Source organism: Pseudorasbora parva, chromosome 14 (genome assembly GCF_024679245.1).
Source record: "Pseudorasbora parva isolate DD20220531a chromosome 14, ASM2467924v1, whole genome shotgun sequence".
Lineage (NCBI taxonomy): Eukaryota > Metazoa > Chordata > Actinopteri > Cypriniformes > Gobionidae > Pseudorasbora > Pseudorasbora parva.
The window spans coordinates 34,179,957-34,199,537 of NC_090185.1; the positions used below are offsets into that span (position 1 = coordinate 34,179,957).

The window sequence follows — 19,581 nt, forward strand, 5'->3', positions numbered from 1 at the left end:
CATTGGTAGTGTTTCCAAAGACAATAATCATTATTGCTATCACAAATAATTATGCTAAGGGATTTGAGAATCAGTCTAGCTATACCCTAGCATCCATACAGCAATTAAAAAAAAAGTTAAATAAATAAAAAACACTTTAGGAACTGCACAGCAAAAAGTTAAATCACTTAAATCACATTTAATCATGTAAAATTACTGCTTGTCAAATGGACTGCAAATACCTTTCTAAAAAATGCATGTCAACTTTGTGGAAAAGCTTCAGTAATATATTTTGATTATTAATGTATATTAGTGTTATATATTGTATTTATATATTGTCATTATAATATTTTAAATTAGATTTTACTTTTTATATTCTAAATGTATCATTAGCATTCCTACATTTTCAATTTTAACATATCACATTTATCTAATATGTGTATTTTATCTAATATAATTATCATTTAAACATTATATTCATGTATTACATTTATATTTAAATATTTTAAGTCATATTTTTTGTACTTTTTTTATTTGTAATTTGTATAGTAAACACACACACACACACACACACACACGTCTGGTTCCCTTTCAGTCGGTTACGTTCAAGGTACGTCGGAACGGACGAATTGGGATCTGATCTCAGAGACCTATCTACTTCGAGTATGTAGAGATCAGAGATTGGCATGTGATCCGCGCATTCCACGCTCTGCTCCGCAGCGCGGGTATAAATAGGAAGTGGAATTGCAGATCAATGCTTTCTACTTCGGAGCCGAACAGTACTTTTTCTACGAAGTGTGTGTGAAAAGAGTCTCATGAGAGAAGGAGAACTGCCAGTGCGTGTGAAACGCCGCATCAGCGAGTGATCGACCATTATTTACAAAAGAGCTTTGTTGGTTCGCTGGGCGTTTCCCCATTGTGTTGAGTGCTCACACAAGCTTGCACTTCCGGACTGTGTGCAGCCACGGTCATCTCCCTGAGTGCTTCAGCATGCTAAAAGAGCAGTTTTTCCATTCTAAACGAGTAACACGGTTTGACCCTGCGTCTTTTTCAAGATGTAATTCAAACCATTTGTTTCTGGCGTTGCCCCCTTTGGGTGTGACAGCATTGCCCGAGTCGGACCCAGAGCTTACGACTATGCTTGCCCGGGCCGCCGCAGGTGTCGAGCTCAAGTGGAACCCTCCACCGTGTCCCGAAATGAGCCGAACGTTTGGCACTGGGCTGCCTCAAGGGGCCGCTATGTGGGAAACATGTACTGGTCCATACGGACATCATGGCGGCCATTGTATACATCAACCGTCAGGGTGGTCTACGCTCCTGTCGCATGTTCCAACTCGCCCACCACCTGCTCCTGTACAGTCAGAAGCAGCTGAGGACGCTTTGGGCCATTCATGTCCCAGATGCGCTCAACCGGACAGTCGACGAGCTCTCTCGGCAGCCAGCACCTCCGGGAGAGTGCCGACTCCACCCCCAGGCGGTCCTGCTGATATGGGACCTCTTTGGAGCCGCACAGGTACACCTGTTTGCCTCTCCGGACTCAACCCATTGCCAGTGGCACTATTCCCTGACCGGGGGTACCCTCGGCACAGATGCACTGGCGCACAGCAGCCCAGTAAGACCCCCGAATGTGTTCGATTAGCGTCATGCTTTCCTTCCTGCCTTCCTTCCTTTTCACGATGCAGTTGAAGGTGGGTTGGAGCGAAGGCTGTCTCCCTCCACCCTCAAAGTGTACGTCGCCGCAATAGCGGCGTACCACGATGCAGTTGAAGGTAAGTCCGTAGGAAAGCACAACCTAGTTGTCAGGTTCCTCAGAGGTGCAAGAAGACTAAACCCTACTCGCCCAAACTCAATACCCTCTTGGGACTTAGCTCTAGCGCTCAGGGCACTTCAGAGCCCTCCCTGTGAGCCTTTGGAGTCAATTGAGCTTAAATTTTTGTCAATGAAGACAGTGCTCCTGACCACATTGGCTTCCATTAAGAGGGTAGGGGACCTGCATGCACTTTCAGTCAACGAAACGTTCCTAGAATTCGGGCCTGGTAACTCTCACGTTGTCCTGAGACCCTGCCCCGGATACGTGCCCAAGGTTCCTACCACTCCCTTCAGGAATCAGATAGTGAACCTGCAAGCGCTGCCTTCGGAGGAGGCAGACCCAGCCCTGGCTTTGTTGTGTCCGGTCCGCGCTCTTCGCGCTTACATTGACCGGACTCAAAGCTTTCGGACCTCAGAGCAACTCTTCGTCTGTTACAGAGGCCAGCAGAAGGGAAAGGCTGCCTCCAAGCAGAGGTTAGCCCACTGGATATTGAATGCTATTGTCTTGGCTTACCAGTTCCAAGACGTGCCTTGCCCGTTCGGGTTGCGAGCACACTCTACAAGGAGTGTAGATTCCTCCTGGGCGCTGTCTCAAGGCGCATCGGTGACAGACATTTGTAGAGCTGCGGACTGGGCGCCACCTAACAAGTTCACTAGATTCTATAGCCTCCGTGTAGAGCCTGTATCTTTCCGCATTCTCGCCCCTAGTGGCCAGTAGCACTAAGTGCCCGTTCTAAGTGTCAGCTTGCAATGCCACTCCCGCCCTCTGGGCCGGATACGTGCGTCTATTGTCTCCAGTTGTGTTCCCCGGAAACGGCTCAGCCTGTCGAGCTCCTCCGTCACCCCTACGGTGTCAGACGTTGCGATCCATCTGGCGCTAGGCCTGCACCCGTATGCTTGTGGAACGTGGATGTAGGCTGGGTTCCATATGTAGCGGTTCCCTCACAGCAATCCCATATGTGTATTCTTCCACGGTATTCGCTACCCTACTTGGCTAGCCCCGCGTCTTTCCCTTCACAGAGCCCACTCTGTCGTCTCTGGGCGTGTTCTTTCCCTCCTACAATTAGGTTGGAACCACCCCAGAGACACCTATCTACTTTGAGTATGTAAAAACGAGCCAATCGGAGATTGGCATGTGATCTGCGCATTCCACGCTCTGACCCGCAGCACGGGTATAGGAAGTGGAATGGCAGATTGATGCTTTTTTCTGCTGAGGAGCCGACTAGTGACTCGGCTCCTAGCGGAAGCACAGCACCTGGCGACGGGGCGTACGTCTCCGTTCCCTCCTTCAGGCTCGTTTTTACATACACAAAGTAGATAGATCTCTGAGATCAGATCCCAATTCGTCGGTCAGTTCCAATGTTCGTCTCCGTTCCCTCATTCAGGGAACGAGGGTTACATACGTAACCGAGACATTCACTATCTTTGTGGAGACTCTCCATAGACGTAATGGTTTTTATACCATTATAACGTACAAACTGTACATTCTATCCCCTAAACTGCCCCTAGCCTTAAACCTGCCCATCACAGGAAACATGCTGCATTCTCATTTTTACTTTCTCAAAAAAAACTCATCCTGTGATTTATATGCCTTTGGAAAAGTGGGGACCTCTGGCTAGTCCCCACAATGTAGGTGATCTCAGGTTTTACTATCCTTATGGGGACATTTGGTGCCCACAAAGTAATATAAACAAGGACACACACACACAAACACAAACACACACACACACACCATCTGAAAGAAGTTAAAAGGCCACTGCAAAATGATCAGTTCCCTTCGGAACTAACCGAAGAATTAAGATCCCAATTTGTCAGTCAGTTCCCACGTACAAGGGTTACATACACTCTAAAAACTAATTCAGAGGACCTTTAGTCATTACTTAAATATATATATTGTTGTGAAATAAAAAATCAAGTTCTGAGAAACTATTAGACTTTTTAATTGTAATTGTTATTTTATTGAGTTGGGATGATTCACAAATTATGCCTATTGATGAAATATACTATCATGACTTGTCAGAGTTTAACATTTTCAGTTAATCAAGAAACAATTTAATTTTAAGTTCTGTTAATGTAAAAAACAATTTGATGACGTGCAAACACCTAGCCCACAGTTTCCGCGCGCAAGGCCATGCAACGAGACGAGTGAAGCATGTGGTGAATGGTAAGTAGTTTTATGCTTATAATACACATATTCGCATTCGCTCAGGATTCAGTTGGTGACAGCCTTCAGTGGTCGGCAACTGGCGGCCCGCGGGCCAAAAGTGGCCCGCCAGCGATAATATCTGGCCCGCGGCGCGCCCGCATCTGCCGAATCTGGCAGAATGTTTTGATAGCGGCTGGTTCTGAAATATATCTGTCAGTGTAACGGAGGCGAGTTAATGAGAACTGTGCAGGTAAACTCCCGTTATTTCAAGAGACGATCACTTCGTCTAGTGGCCAGTGGAACGTTACGCAGCGTTTAGTCTCATCGTTAGAGCGTCAGACTCCCGTGCAGAAAAGACCCGAGTTCGAGCCCCGCTCAGAGCGGGCATTGTGAATTTATATCAACATTCAATCAATTTTGCCTTTAGTGATTTTGCCTTTTTTTAAAAAAAAAAAAATACAGCAACGTTTTAGCAGTAATGTTTTATTTTAGGATAAATTCAGAGCTTTCAATTTGAAAAGTTCTGAAAGACATTCAAGAGTCTGTGGAATAGATCGCTAGACACGCCTCTAAAAGAGCCGTGATGAAATGTGTGGTATGATGACAAAACGAACAGTGAAATATTGAAACGTTTGATTATATCGCGAGGCGTCAGCACCAACACGTGAACAATAACAACTCAAATTTAGCTTCCTTTTTATCAAAAAATATTGACAAGAACCAGCAAAAAGGTGCCATGCTTAGATTAGACACACCAGCTTTGCATTCACAAAACCAGGTAGGATGCATGCACAGATGTCTTCCCATTCTTCTTTGTATGCCCTGTTTTCGCTGTTAACTTTCCTCTTTAGACTCTTTGATAGTGCTATCTTAAATGTTAACATCACTCTGCACTCGATGTAGTAGCCTAATCGTTTAGCCTGCCTCTAAAACGCAAACGATTGCAAAAAAATGCAGTTTACTACGTGAGGATGCCAAGGAATAATTCTGAGCTAAAAGTATGCTATATGACGTCAAATAAGTATTACAATAGGTTCCACGTGTAACAAGCAAATTAAAATACATTTATAATTCACAATATGGAAAGTGGAAATAATAAAACATAGTTCGTTAAGAGCAATCAAACATGCCAATAATGGGCTTATTCAAATCCTCTTTTATGTTTTGACTTATTTTTATTTATTTATTTATTTATTTATTAAATTATCCCTTGACTATATTCTGGCCCGCCATCTAGTGGCATTTTTTTTTTGGCCCGTGGCCAAATATACTTGTAACCAAATACTGAAATCTGTAAGTCCTTACTCTGAAATCTGCGCAGTGTTGATAGTAACGTTATAACTAGTCTGTGTGCTGAGGAGGTAAAGTTAGCTAACGTTATAGATGTAGCCTGTCACTAATTGAGCTAACTTAGCTACACTATTTGTTCAGATACTTTGCTCAAAACCAGTCGGAATTATGTAGGGCCCTATGAATTAGGCTACGTTTTATTTTTTCCTAAATTTCGTTTTATTTATTTCTCCAAATTTTTTTTTTTTTTTTAACCTTCTGCTTGTATTTTACCACAAAAAAGTGTGTTTTACAGCCTGCTCTCGTCTGTTAAGAATTTATTTTGGAGAACCATATTTCATAAGGTTTAATATTCACGTTAAGACCGTGAATGTGATAATTAGTTAAACACATGGGTTACAGTGGGGCTGGGCGATAAAACGACATGTCTCGAGATAGAGATGTAATCAATAGGCTATTAATAAAAATGCGTTAAATAAAACGTTCGATATATATTTTTTTATTTATTACATATACGTTATATTTTTCTTCGTCGGAACAAACGGGAGGCTGAGTGTGGCTAAAGATTTTTTCTCACGGTCATGACAGAAGAGCAAAAACATGGTAAGCCTGAATATCATTTGGAAAAAAAATTGCCTCCTGGAAAACACAGGAAAAATTATTTTCTATAGGACAGGGCTCAACTTAAATATTAAGCTCAATTAAGCTCATGTTACTTAGAAATGTGTTTTATTGTGGCCAAAAAACTTTTTCACCTAACTTAAAACATTATGTTGGATCAACTTAATTACTTGCATTCATGTAGAAAATTATTAAGTTCATGTTACTTAAAAATGCATTTTTATTGTGGCCTAAACTTCTTCACCTAACTTAAAACATTATGTTGGATCAACTTAACTACTTGCATTCATGTAGAAAATTATTAAGTTCATGTTACTTAAAAATTTGTTTTATTGTTGCATAAAAAGTAATTCACCATACTCAAAATATCGTTTAGAATTAATGTAATTCTGCCAGTAGTCTTAACATTAAAATTCTAGTGGAAAAAGTTAACATATTTTTTTTTGTTGACCCAATGTTTTATTTTTTTAGAGTGTATGTACCTGAGACGTTTGTCTGGTTTTACTATATATAGATATGAGTTTGGGTAAAATTAACATTTTTGTTTTATTTTATGAACTACTGACACAATTTCTACCAAATTTCAATTTTAAATATTGTCATTTAGAGTATTTACTTGCAGAAAATGACAACTGGTCAAAATAACAAAAAAAAAAAAAAAAAAAAAAAAAAAAAAGATCCAGCGTTGTCAGACCTCAAATAATGGAAAGAAAATAAGTTCATATTCCTTTTTAAACACAATACTAAGGTTTTAACTTAGGAAGAGTTAAGAAACCAATATTTGGTGGAATAACCCTGATTTTGTATTACAGCTTTAATGCGTCTCGGCAGGCTTTCCACCAGTCTTTTACATTGATGTTGGGTGACTTTATGCGACTCCTGGTGCAAAAATTCACTCGGCTCTGCTTTGTTTGATGGCTCGTGACCATCCATCTTTCTCTTGATCACATTACAGAGGTTTTTAATGGGGTTCAGGTCTGGAGATTGGGCTGGCCATGACAGGGTCTTGATCTGGTGGTCCTCCATCCACACCTTGATTGACCTGGCTGTGTGGCAAGGAGCATTGTCCTGCTGGAAAAACAGTCCTCAGAGTTGGGGAACATTGTCAGAGCAGAAGGAAGCAAGTTCTCTTCCAAAACAAACTTGTACATGGTTTGATTCATGCGTCCTTCACAAAGACAAATCTGCCCGATTCCAGCCTTGCTTGCAGCCCAGCCTTGCCACCCCCAAATCATCACCGAGCCACCACCAAATTTCACAGTGGGTGCGAGACACTGTGGATTGTAGGCCTCTCCAGGCCTCCGTCTAACCATTAGATGACCAGGTGTTGGACAAAGCTGAAAATTGGACTCAACTGGATCAGAAAAGATGACCATACTCCATTTCTCTACAGACCAATCCTTATGGTCTTTTGCAAACCTCAGCCTTACTCTTCTTTGCTTCTCATTGATGAAGGGCTTTATTTTCTAGCTTAGTTTTGCACCGTCCTCACCACTTCAATCCAGCTGCCGTTTGCCATTCTTTTTGTAGGTCATTTGATGTCATCCTACGATTTTTGAATGACATCCGAATGAGTTGGCAGTCATTCCAATCATTGGAGAGTGGTTTTCGCCCTCTGCTAGTCTTTCCAATTACTTTTGAGGTGCTACTAGCACTGTTTTTGCCATCCAGCTGGTCTTATTGCAAGAGGATAGTGATGAACAGAGCAGTGTTACTTTTCCTCATTAAATACTATTTGGTACAGGTGATTTCTTAATCAGCACCTCATTCAGTAGAATGTGGTGTGCCTGCTTTGGAATTCAACAGAACATCCGACGCTGGTATGTAATGGCTGCCATACATGTAGAGATGCTGATTTAAGAAAAATTTGCAGTGGTCTCTTATTTTTTTCCAGAGCTGTATGTATGTGTATATATATATATATATATATATATATATATATATATATATATATATATATATATATATATATATATATATATATATATATATATATATATATATATATATATATATATATATATATATATATATATATATATATATATATATATATGGGGACACTGAAATTATGATTTGAGTTATTCAACTAAATATACAAATTAAACTTATTAATTTGGTCATATTTAATTCTATAAACTATCCAAATCAAACTAGCCAAATTAAATTTTGTTGCAATATTGTCCTGTTTAACACTGTGAAGCTGCTTTGAAACAATCGTCATTGTAAAAGCGCTATATTTATATATGTATATGTGTGTGTGTGTGTGTGTGTGTGTGTGTGTGTGTGTGTGTGTGTGTGTGTGTGTGTGTGTGTGTGTGTGTGTGTGTGTGTGTGTGTGTGTGTGTGTGTGTGTGTGTGTGTGTGTGTGTGTGTGTGTGGTTAAACTCAGGTACATATAAATCAAATAATAAATAAATAAAACATGGTAGGTACACAGTATAAACCTCTTCAGCTTGGCTCATGAATATTAAATAGGTGATGTAACTTTTTCCCTAACTGATTTGCTAAAAAGGCAGTTAAGTGGGTGTTAAGTATGTAAGGAGGATTACTGCTTATCGCTTGTACATTCGTTCATCTTACTGCTGATGCAACTGGTTGGCAGAAGCTTCTTGGATCTTGACATCACTGCTTCCCATGCCTAACTGCATTTTCTGTCGTTGCAACATGGCCAAAATAAAAGAAACTCTCAAAATATATGTTTTTAGATGTGTGTCAATGCCCTGGCTTGTTTTGTCTAATTGGCATGTTTAGTCTTCTCTAAGGCATAAATAAAAACATGACACTTCAGAACATCAGGTTCTGTATACCAACACTCATCAGATCAAAGACAAGCATCTGAATTGCTTCAAGCTTCATGTCTATCCACAAAGACAACAGCGTTTCACTTCAAAAAGGAAAGGTAAACGAAAAGGCACAGAGTTGTGAGCTTCTCACGAGCACCTGTGCTTGCAGGGGGTGCCTGTGGAAAGACAAACTCCCTATATGACTGCAGCTTGTGCCAACACTACATTCAATTGTTTTCACAGGTCTTTTTCAAAGAGCGCAATAAAGCTGTAAGTGCGATGCTTTCCCTGACGAGTGCCTTTCAAATTGTACCATCAGTGCTGTGAAATGCAGGGGCAATTGCTCGACCCGGCAAAGCACCGCTCGACACACTTATCAGCAAATGGCAAACAGCGCAAGCAAGCGCAAGCAGAGAGATGCTATCACAACACTGTGGATACCTGGAAAATGCATTGCACTATGTGACACGATTTAGATTTGCAGAGTTGCATCGCACGGATTAACTGGCGGGCAGAGTGAAGATGTAAATATGGTATTATCAAGGATAGCATTTTCCAGAATGGAAAACCACTTGTTTAAACACAAGGGACGGTGGAAACGGTTGAGGGTATTTTTTTTTTTTTTTTCTGCATAATTTTTCCCCCCAATAGATATTCTCTCAGTATAAAAGAATATATATATATATATATATATATATATATATATATATATATATATATATATATATATATATATATATATATATATATATATATATATAAAAGAATAAATTAGAAAGCTATTGACAGCTTAACTGTCACCGTCCCACAGGTGGGACGCTTGGCGCTCTTTTTTTTTGATTGCCTTTTTTTCGTATCATATATTTTAGTAATTATCATAAATTAGGTATCATTCGAAAGCTTACGAACTCAAAATTCATCCTGTGAAAACCGTTTTGAAATCAGACGTTGCGTTACCATGGAAACGGTACTCTAATTTCTTCTAGCGAGTTCCTCCCCTAGTGGGCAGTGTCATGTTTCATATTACGAAATGTATTTTAACTACTTTATAATCAAAATCTTTTCTAATCTTGACAAAACACATATCATTGGAAAGGTCTGAGTCTCAAGGTTCCATATGTGGTGACTCTTTTGTGATGGAAGTGATATTTGGACAGAAATTTACAGGAAAATGCATCAAAAAAACAATCAATGGAAATTGAATGACACCCGGTGGCTATTTTTGGTATAGCGCCTAAACAAAATCTCATGGGGACTTCAATTTTTGTGATATCAACTTCAAATTTGGAACACAACTTGGTTAGACATATGCCTTTGATTTTATAGTAATTTTAGAGTAAAACATTTTTTGTAAAATATATATTTTATATAAAATAAAAAATATTTAGTACTGTATTTTTCATTTTCAGTAAATTTAAACTTCCATAACTTTTTCATTCTTTCAATTTTGAAATGCTTTCACTTCAGCAATAATCTGCTGATTGTCTTCTTTAAATCAAGACCTTAAGTCTATATTCCAAACCATTCTTGAATTACAGCCTTTTAAGTTTGGATAGTGCATTTTCATGACTATTCTCAAAAACGGGGGTGACAGTTAAAGGGTTAAATGAAATGTTCAAGTTTCTCGCCTTATATTTATATTTAATTTCAACTAATTATGTTTTAATATTTTTTGTTAAAATACCAATACTGTACGGCACAACATTCACAGTGTTCTGAAGTCAAACAATAGCTTAGTGTGAGGAAAATACCAAATTTGAAGAAATTAATCTCTAATAATCTCCAAAAAATTTCATTTACATTTCTAGTTAAAATAAACGTGGATGTGTGGAACTAGGTTTGATGTCAAGGGCGCTAAGAAACACAGACTTTGATACATTAGGTTAATCAAAAAACAGTAAAAGCTGAGTATTATCGTAAAAGTCCGAGTTTTTATTTTGCGTAAATTATTACTTTAATGCAACAACAACACAAAGCTTCTTTGTAATGGCGAGTCTAGCACATCAAGGCCTTTTCTAATAGAGGTTTCATCTCTTCATACAAGCCCCTTCCATCCACAGTGCTCTTTATATCATTAGTTTATGTCCACAGAAAACTATAACACCATAGGGCCTTTCATTTATTAATCTGGCACTGAGATCAACCCCATGGCAGAGCTGAATGGAAAAGCTTGCCAGCTGGGTCAGTCTGTGTCCAGGCCTCTGGCTGGGTTCACAATCTCCAGTGAACAAAATGAATCCAGACTCTGTTGTGCTCTGTTCTGTCTCCACACGCACCAGGCGCCATCGCTATCAAACGTGACACAGTTTCGAAGACACCAGGGAGATGATTTTCTATTATTAGAGCGATGTTCCTTCTATCCATTCAACCTGACATTACTCTGAACAAGAATACATATCAAGCACCAAAGAACTTTGCTCATGCAATCATATAAAAATAGGGTGTTTCTTAAATTGTGGGATCTTTTGGGCTTGTGGAATGAATGCACACTTTCCTCGCTCTCATTAGTTAATCTAAAAATGTTCAAGAGAGCATACATGTGTACATTTTCCTCAAAGGGAAAATAGCTGTGGAAGAAATACAGTAATTTCAATAGGAAACTGCGCAATTTCAAATTAGGGTGAAAGATTTCGCAACGAGTTCAAGTTTGTCACCAGGAATTTTAAGCAAAAAAAGTAATGAAAATTTCCAGCACAGTGTCATTTCTATTACATTAATAACATCCTGTGTTGGAAATTATACTTTCAAAACATTTTTAAATAAAATGTCCAACCCCTTTGTCATGCTAAGTCTTATTTAGCTGTGATTGCAGCTTGCCACTCTCTTTGGTTAAGTATTATGCAAAAGAAAAATAATAATTTGGGACAATGTTGATTGTCATGGAAATATTGTTCATAATTTGTCTAAAAAGGTATACAAATATGTTTTGTCCTATAAATATTGAAATGGATAATTGTTTCATTTATGATTGTTTTGTTAATAATTTATGACTTATTTTTATATTTGAGATATCAAATCTGGTTGGCAAAACTATTAAACATAAAATAAAAGCTATTTGAAAAGTAGCAAAAATAGAAGAAAAATAGAAGACTGTTAAAAGTCAAAGGCACAGTCCATGGAACTTTATTATACTAGCGTTCAAAAGTTTGGGGATCTGTATGATTTGTATTTATTTAAACAAATATATACTTTAATTTAGACACATTACTTTGAAAAGGGACAGTAAAGACATTTATAAAGTTTAAAAAGGATCTAATCTAATCAACACAGAATCCTGGAAAAAAAGTGAATCACAGTTTCCACAAAAATATTAAGCAGCACAACTCTTTTAATTATATTATAATCTGTATTATGTTATAACCAGAAATATCTCTTGAGTATTACATCGCCATACCAGAAAAAAATTTCTGAAGGATCGTGTGACAATGAAGACTGGAGTAACGATGCTAAAAATTCAACTTTGATCACAGGAATAAATAAAAATAAAATTACAATATAAAAGTTATTAATATATATATTCTGATTTAAAATCAGCACATAATCTGCTTGTAGTTTATGAAACACCTCTAAATGTTACAGTGCAGACTCTCAAGAAATGTTGACACTTGAAGAATAAGACTTGAAGCCAGAATCCACATGAAGCCAGTCTACTGGTCTATGTCACACAACAATGAGAGATGTTGGTGTTCCCTAGATATCATTAGCATAATCGTCCCCAAAAAACAATCAATCATGCTGCAGTCTTACCAGCAATAGTGGCTCTTTTTGGCAGAATGGTGACAGCACCAATGGCGGCATCCTCGAGCCCTTGAATAGGGCTGTTCTTGGCTCCCCAGCTGTCCGACCCAATCCACAGGAAATGGCCCACTTGATGAGCTCTTTTACTGGCATTAAGGATCCCCCTGCGAACATTCCCACACATCGAACCATCACCATGACATTGAGGCCCTCTGTGACTCTCCAAGAGAGCAGGAGAGCAATTGTAATAGCATCCGGATTGAATCGTTATTGAGAATAAAATACAAAATAGCAATTTTGAATTGGTTGGCTGATTGATGACATGTTGATGTTATTAATCAATAAACCTAGTGGCGGAGCTTATCCAGCAAACAAGATATAAACCACTGAAGTGCACCCTTGAGTTTTATCTAAGTAATAGCTTTCAGGCCAGTAGAGTATTGACTTCTTGTCATCAAGAATTTTTACATTGTTATGTTTGGAGCTCAAAAGGGAGCAATTAATTGTTTGAAAATTGAATTTATTGTGGCTTTATCTTTCGATATCCGCTTCCTCTTCCTCGGCTGGTAATACTGTCAACAGCTTACCGAATATCTTCGTCGTAAGCAAAAATAATGACTGCCCGGGCATGACGTGTCTCCAGCAGCTGTCGGATAATCTTGTCAAAATCAGCCTGCTTGTGGTCATGAGGGATCTTCAAGGACTGAGCGATGCAGATTCCACCTAGAGAAAGAAAAGAAAGAGGCACATGAGTGACGCCAGGAGGAACAACATTCCCAAAAAATTAGCATATGGTACCCATTCGACTTTTTTTTTTTTTTTTACCAAATCACATTCCCGGAATTTTCTCTGTAGGTCCTTTTGTAACCAAAATTAACCTTCTCAGAATCTTGAAAGCAGGATTTTTGTAACAAGCTAATAAGAAACAATACAGAATGGGTTTTAAAAGTTATTTTTAGGTTTTAATTTTATAACCATAAACTAACCTTCCTAAACTAAGCATGCCACTTCCAATGGTTGCTTATTTTGATTAACATATTGTTATGAATATGAGACAACCCTCCCTTTTTTAAGAAGTACCTTTTGGAAAAAAAGACTGTTTTTATTTGAAAATATCTACATACTTTAATTTTTCATATTGAAAGTAAACTAAATATACAAATTAAATGTATTCATTAGGTCATATTTAATTCTATAAACTATCCAAATCAAACTAGCCAAACAAAATTTTATTGCAATATTGTCCTGTTTAACACTGTGAAGCTGCTTTGAAACAATCATCATTGTAAAAGCGCTATATAAATAAAGTTGATTTGATTGATTGATTGATTGATTGATTGATTGATTGATTGATTGATTGATTAAACACTGGTAAAATGTACCAACGATTATATTTACAAATAAACACTTTTTTGGCATACTATAAAAAAAAATAACCTGTTGTTATTACATAACAATTTGGATATCCATCTCATAGTGAAAACCATTTAGCACACCAACATTTCATTAAAGGGTTAGTTCACCCCAAAATGTAATTGATGTCATTAATGACTCACCCTAATGTTGTTTCACACCCATAATTTTCAGAACACAGTTTAAGATATTTTATATTTAGACCGAAAGCTATCTGTTCCTCCATTGACTGTATGTACGATATACTGTCCCTTTACAGAAAGGGAATAAAAACATCATCAAAGTAGTCCATATATGACAACAGTTGGTTAGTTTGAATCTCTTGAAGCATTGAAAATACATTTTGGTCCAAAAATAACAAAAACTATGACTTTATTCAGCATTGTCTTCTCTTCCATGTTTGTATTCAGTCAGCAAACAGATATTCGAACAGTTACGAATCAGTTAATTGATTCAGAATTTGGATGGCCAATGTCACATGATTTCAGCAGTTTAGCAGTTAGACACGCGATCCAAATCATGAATGGATAGGCTGATTCATAACCGTTCGAATCTTTGTTCGCAGATTGAAAGACAATGCTGAATAAAGGGCATTATTTTTGGACCCAAATGTATTTTCGATTCTTCAAAAGATTCTAACTAACCAACTGATGTCACATATGGACTACTTTGATGATGTTTTTATTACCTTTCTGGAAAGGCACTGTATATCGTACATACATTCAATGGAGGAACAGAAAGCTCTCGGTCTAAAATTTAAAATATCTTAAACTGTGTTCCGAAGATGAACGGAGGTCTTACGGGTGTGGAACGACATTACAGTAAGTCATTATTGAAAGAATTTTCATTTTTGGGTGAACTAACCTTTTAATAGTAGAAGAAAATTAGCCTAGAAATCTAGACGCACACCAAAGCGGCAGCAAACCTAATCTGCCCACTTGTGTCGTCTAGCAACTCTCAATACCCTTCTGAGCTGTATTCGCTTAACTCTTGCCGGGCCAATCACATCGTGTATAGAGTCGGTGGACGGGGCCATAATGATAACGGCCGAGTTGCGTTTGCGTGCTTCTAGTAAACACAGAAACTGGCGAACGGCGGTCTTTCGAATCAGCTTTGACCGCGACTCTGGAAGAGTTGGAGTTAAGCTTTTCTCTGAGAAAAGAACAAAGAACGGCACTGAAGTCATTCTTAAAAAAGGAAGATGTGTTCGGAGTTTTGCCGACCGGATACGGCGAATGTTTAATCTATCAACAAGCTCTGTTTCACCTTCGTTGCTCTGGTTGGTGGTAGCGCTATCCTATCGCGTGCAGAGGGAGTTTGAAAGACAACCGCTTATCCCGCCCCTCGGACTGAGCTGTCAATGGTGAGTTTCCAGACCAAACATCTTGATGTGGGTTTGGCTTGTCAGGCTAGAAGAAAATCATATTGTAGTTGAAATATGGGTACCGTCTTATGTTTTTAAATCATGTATGGTGGAATTTGTGGTCCTGTCGGCGAGGTACACAAACATAACAGTCCCACAGCTCTTAGACCGTAGGCTTTTATTTGACCATGTGCGTTTTTCAGACTGTATCTTTCCTTTCACGATTATTTTAACATTACACTCTGACACACTGTATTTCTTCATATTTCTTTTTGCGGGTGTATTATTGAAACATAAAAGTCTAGACCCTGAATATAAGATGAACCTGTTTTTTCAGATGCATTGCTAAGAAAAAAATATGTATATATATTATAAGTTTTATAAGTAAACTTATTGTCTTATATTTGGGACATTAAACTATAAAATAACCTTTCAAGAGTGTTGAAGGGAGGTTTTTGTGTAAACCTAAAGAGAACGATAAAGAACTTTTATTTGTCTTATTGTCATATAAACTAACCTTTCTAAATTTGGGGCTTTCGCCCGGGTAGTTCTTGGTTCCTCTGGTGTGGTCTCCTAATGTTGAAGGGAGGCTTTTGTGTAAACCAAAAGAGAACCAATAAATAACTTTTTCTAATGGTTGAGAGAGTTAGTTGACATTTAGTTGAATCCCTAAAGTGGACCATCCAAATAAAGTGTTTCTGAATCTTAGAGGGATTGTTTTGTGAAAGTTCTGTAATGGTTATTTGTAGGTTATTTTTTTCAAACTATAGTCTAACCTTCCCAGAACAAGGTATAGAAAATTGTATATATAGAATTGTGTCCATATCTTTTGAAGACCCCTGAACTTCTCTGCAAATATGATGAATGTCACAGGGGAAATGCCATGAACAGCACTGCTATGGAAAAGTATTAGGATATGTCAAAATCCATCAACAGTTCTGCAGGTTTTGAATCAGATAGAAATGGAATATGTCACTCTCTAATATCAACCCATTTTCAAGACTTTTGCCCATTTGATATATGACCATTCTACGTGATAGACAGGATCACTCTGCTTAAGAACAACAAAATTCAAAGCTTTTTGGCAGAGAAGTAAGTGAAAGTGAAATACTGCTTCCTCTTCTTTATATGCAGGTTGATGACAAGTCCAAATCTCCCTGGTGATTTATTAGATGGCCAACATCAATATCTGGGTCCGTGCCCGCTGCCCTGGAGTGGCGATTTTATGAGCTTGGCATTGGAGGATTGGAAACGCGATAAAAAGGGACTGACAAACGGTGTAATCCTGTTGCAGTCGCTTCAATACGCTGGCTTTTCTAGAAAGAGAGGTGCCAACCTTGGCATCACTCCACGTTTGTCCCGATGAAATCCCACAGCTGCGCTCTTCTGTTCCTGTTCATTGCACTGTGTACTTAGCCATGGGAATTTTCCCCATTATCTGGAATATTCATTGGGGAATGTAATACTGTTCTGAAATTCTAAGATAGATGAGTGCCACACGGAGCAGAATAAATGTCAGAAAAGGGGTTGCTCATTGCGATTCAAATGTATTAAATGATTGCAAGAACACATTCACAAATACTAATGTGGTCTAAAAGGGTCATCCAAAATACATTTTTACTCAAAGTTGCAAATTGGTTTGAGTAAATCATAAAAAGGAATAATGACAGACAGGTTCAGCAACTGGTTAAAATGATTCACTAACACATGCATGAATCCCTTTAGCCAAGTGATTAAAAGCAGCAGCTAATATGAGTCTTTTTTTATGAATTAGATTGATCTGCTTTTAATTCATTACTTTTCCGTCCGCTAGAGGGTGCCTATTCAAAACAAAGGCGTAGTTTGATGACGCCACCTTTTAAGCTCAGCGTCTTGGGACATGTGGTCTTCACCTCACAGCCAGTGGGCAAGACTCGGGCAGAAATCATGTTCATGGATGTGATTATTTACGGTACTGTAATGTAAAGCAGAGCAGGGCCGAGTTTTGAGGAAGCTAAGCAAGGCCGCTGTAGCGATCGTTGCGAACCACACGGCTCGTGAGCAGCAGGACTTTTATTATGACGGGACACAGTCACCATTTTCTGGTCATAAGGGTAACACAGCTCTGTTTATCATATTAGATCCATTTAAGTGTGTTTAAAAATATGTTATGACGTTACTCTGTGCGTTCGCTCAGCGGCTGCTGTGACACTTGTTCACACTGCTAAGAGTAAAAAGTTTCTGCCAAATAAAACCTTTCAAAGGTTTCAAACTTACTAAATTGAGTACATTAATCCATTAGCCCGACTGATTAAAAGAATCAACTCATATGAGTTATTTGTTCAAGAATCAGGCTGTACTACTCTTTTATTCACCATTTTAACTCATTACATAACATTAATTCAGACTGCAACATTACAACATATTACAACACAACACAACACAACAAAACACAACACAACACAACACAACACAACACAACAAAACACAACATGATTTATTTGTTATAAAATATTATTATAAGAGTGTCTATTCAGACTAAGTGCAAATAGAGTGCCTTGTTGGCAAGTGCTATTCGCACTAGCTCCACCTAACAATGCCTGACTGTGCCAAACAAGATTTAAAAAAAATAATAATAACACCCACAATTCAGCATCCTCAGTGGTGCAGTCAGTAAAGCGTATGGCTAATGGATCATTGTCACGATCAACACTGGTTTGAATCCACCTTTTGCAGAGCTTGCTCTTCTCGCTTTTCACATCACAAATCACACCGGAAAGGCATTTATTTTCAATAAAAATTTAAATTTAAAATTTTAATATTCTAAATGTCGAAATAAAGTGCCTAACAAAATATTTCATCGTAATAAAAGCATTTATTGGGTAAGGTTAGGGATAGGTGTAGAGGGGGCTTTTAGTGTTCCTTTAAGGTTGCGTCTATTTAATAATTTAAATAAAAATAATAATTCTCACACTGTTATTATTGCATCCTGTTAATGTACAACAATACTGAGGTGCACATAGTATGTATCTGTCAAAATATATGATACATTACATGTAATTACTACTTATATTACAAAGAATTGCAACTATATGGCGTAAATAGAATATATTTCACTTAGTAAATAGAATCTAGTTGCTATTAACATTTCTATTGCTATTTGCACTTAGTATTTATCATTAAGAAAATATGCTATTTCCACTGAGTGTAAATAAAATCTAGTTGCTATTTACACTTGGTGTAAGTAGCATCTATTGTCATTTGCACTCAGTATAAATACCAACTAGATTTTATTAACATTCAGTGGAAATAGTCGCTGTCTATTGTTATTTATCTTTGTTTGTGTGTAAATCATTTAAAAGTATAATAACACTGACATATTCAATTATGTATTCATTAGAATGATTCAAACTGACTAACTCGAGAGTACATGAATCAGTTAGCCTGACAGATTAAAAGAATCAACTAATTTAAATAATTTGTTCATGAATACGATTATTCTACTCTTTTGTTCATTGTAACATTCATTTAGACTCCAACCTGATTCAGTGGCTGATTCGTTAAAATTATTCAAACTGACTAACTTGAGAATACATTATTCTGAACTGATTGAAAATGAGCATCTCTTAGTCAATTGTTCATGAACCTTGTAGCATGTTTTTTTTTTCAGCCATCAAACACAGCATTTCATTTAGCATTTCCCCCACCCTTATATCTCATTATATTACACCAACTCAAACTGCCAACTTACAATTCAAGTAAAATATTATTTATTTAATTTATCTTTGTTTCATAAATCAGTACATATATGTAAATCATGAAATAAAATTATGACAATGGCAGATTCAGTGACAAATTCAGTTACTAACTCAAGAATACATAAATCCCCTTTACTGACTAATTAACTCATGTGAGTCATTTGTTCATGAATCAGACTTGGGTATGAATCTTTTTCTTAGCTCACAAACATGTTTACTTTATTAGAATTCCCCCGCCCTTTTTACTCGTTACATCCCATTAATTTGCCGGCTTCAAGCTGAGGTAAAATATGATTGCTTTATTATAAATTATGATTTCTTTAACTTTGCTTTGCAAATTAATTTGTGTGAAAAAAAATGAGGACCCTGACAGATTCATCGACTGATCCATTCATTTTTATTCAAACAAATCAAACAATTCTAGCTCGGGAGCACATGATTCTGTTGAACCATTTTACAAATGCAACAATTCAATATCAAAATCAGTGACAGAGTTGGACATCATGGTATGATGGATATGTAATTTCCTGCTGTACCGTACCACATCAGATTAACCAGCTACGCCTTGAAAGGAAGTCCAAAATCTGAACCTTCCCGGGCTTTCGAGTTGAGTTAATGCAATTTAATTGATCTGTCAACTAATGTTAACTGACCAATTAGGACCTTCCAGAAGCATGTCACCAAGTTGCAGTAAATTGA

General features: G+C 37.6%; 1 protein-coding gene across 3 annotated transcripts in view; it reads right to left on the minus strand.

Annotated features, from left to right (window-relative positions):
• Window positions 1-19,581, minus strand: part of grm7 (glutamate metabotropic receptor 7) — a 354,975-nt gene that overhangs the window by 176,241 nt on the left and 159,153 nt on the right. For all 3 annotated transcript variants that reach the window (XM_067416302.1, XM_067416303.1, XM_067416304.1), the window contains exons 3-4: window positions 12,957-13,092; window positions 12,379-12,533 (exon numbers count right to left, since the gene is read on the minus strand). In XM_067416302.1, the coding sequence (XP_067272403.1) occupies window positions 12,379-12,533; window positions 12,957-13,092 (291 nt within the window). The remainder of the gene's footprint in view (window positions 1-12,378; window positions 12,534-12,956; window positions 13,093-19,581) is intronic.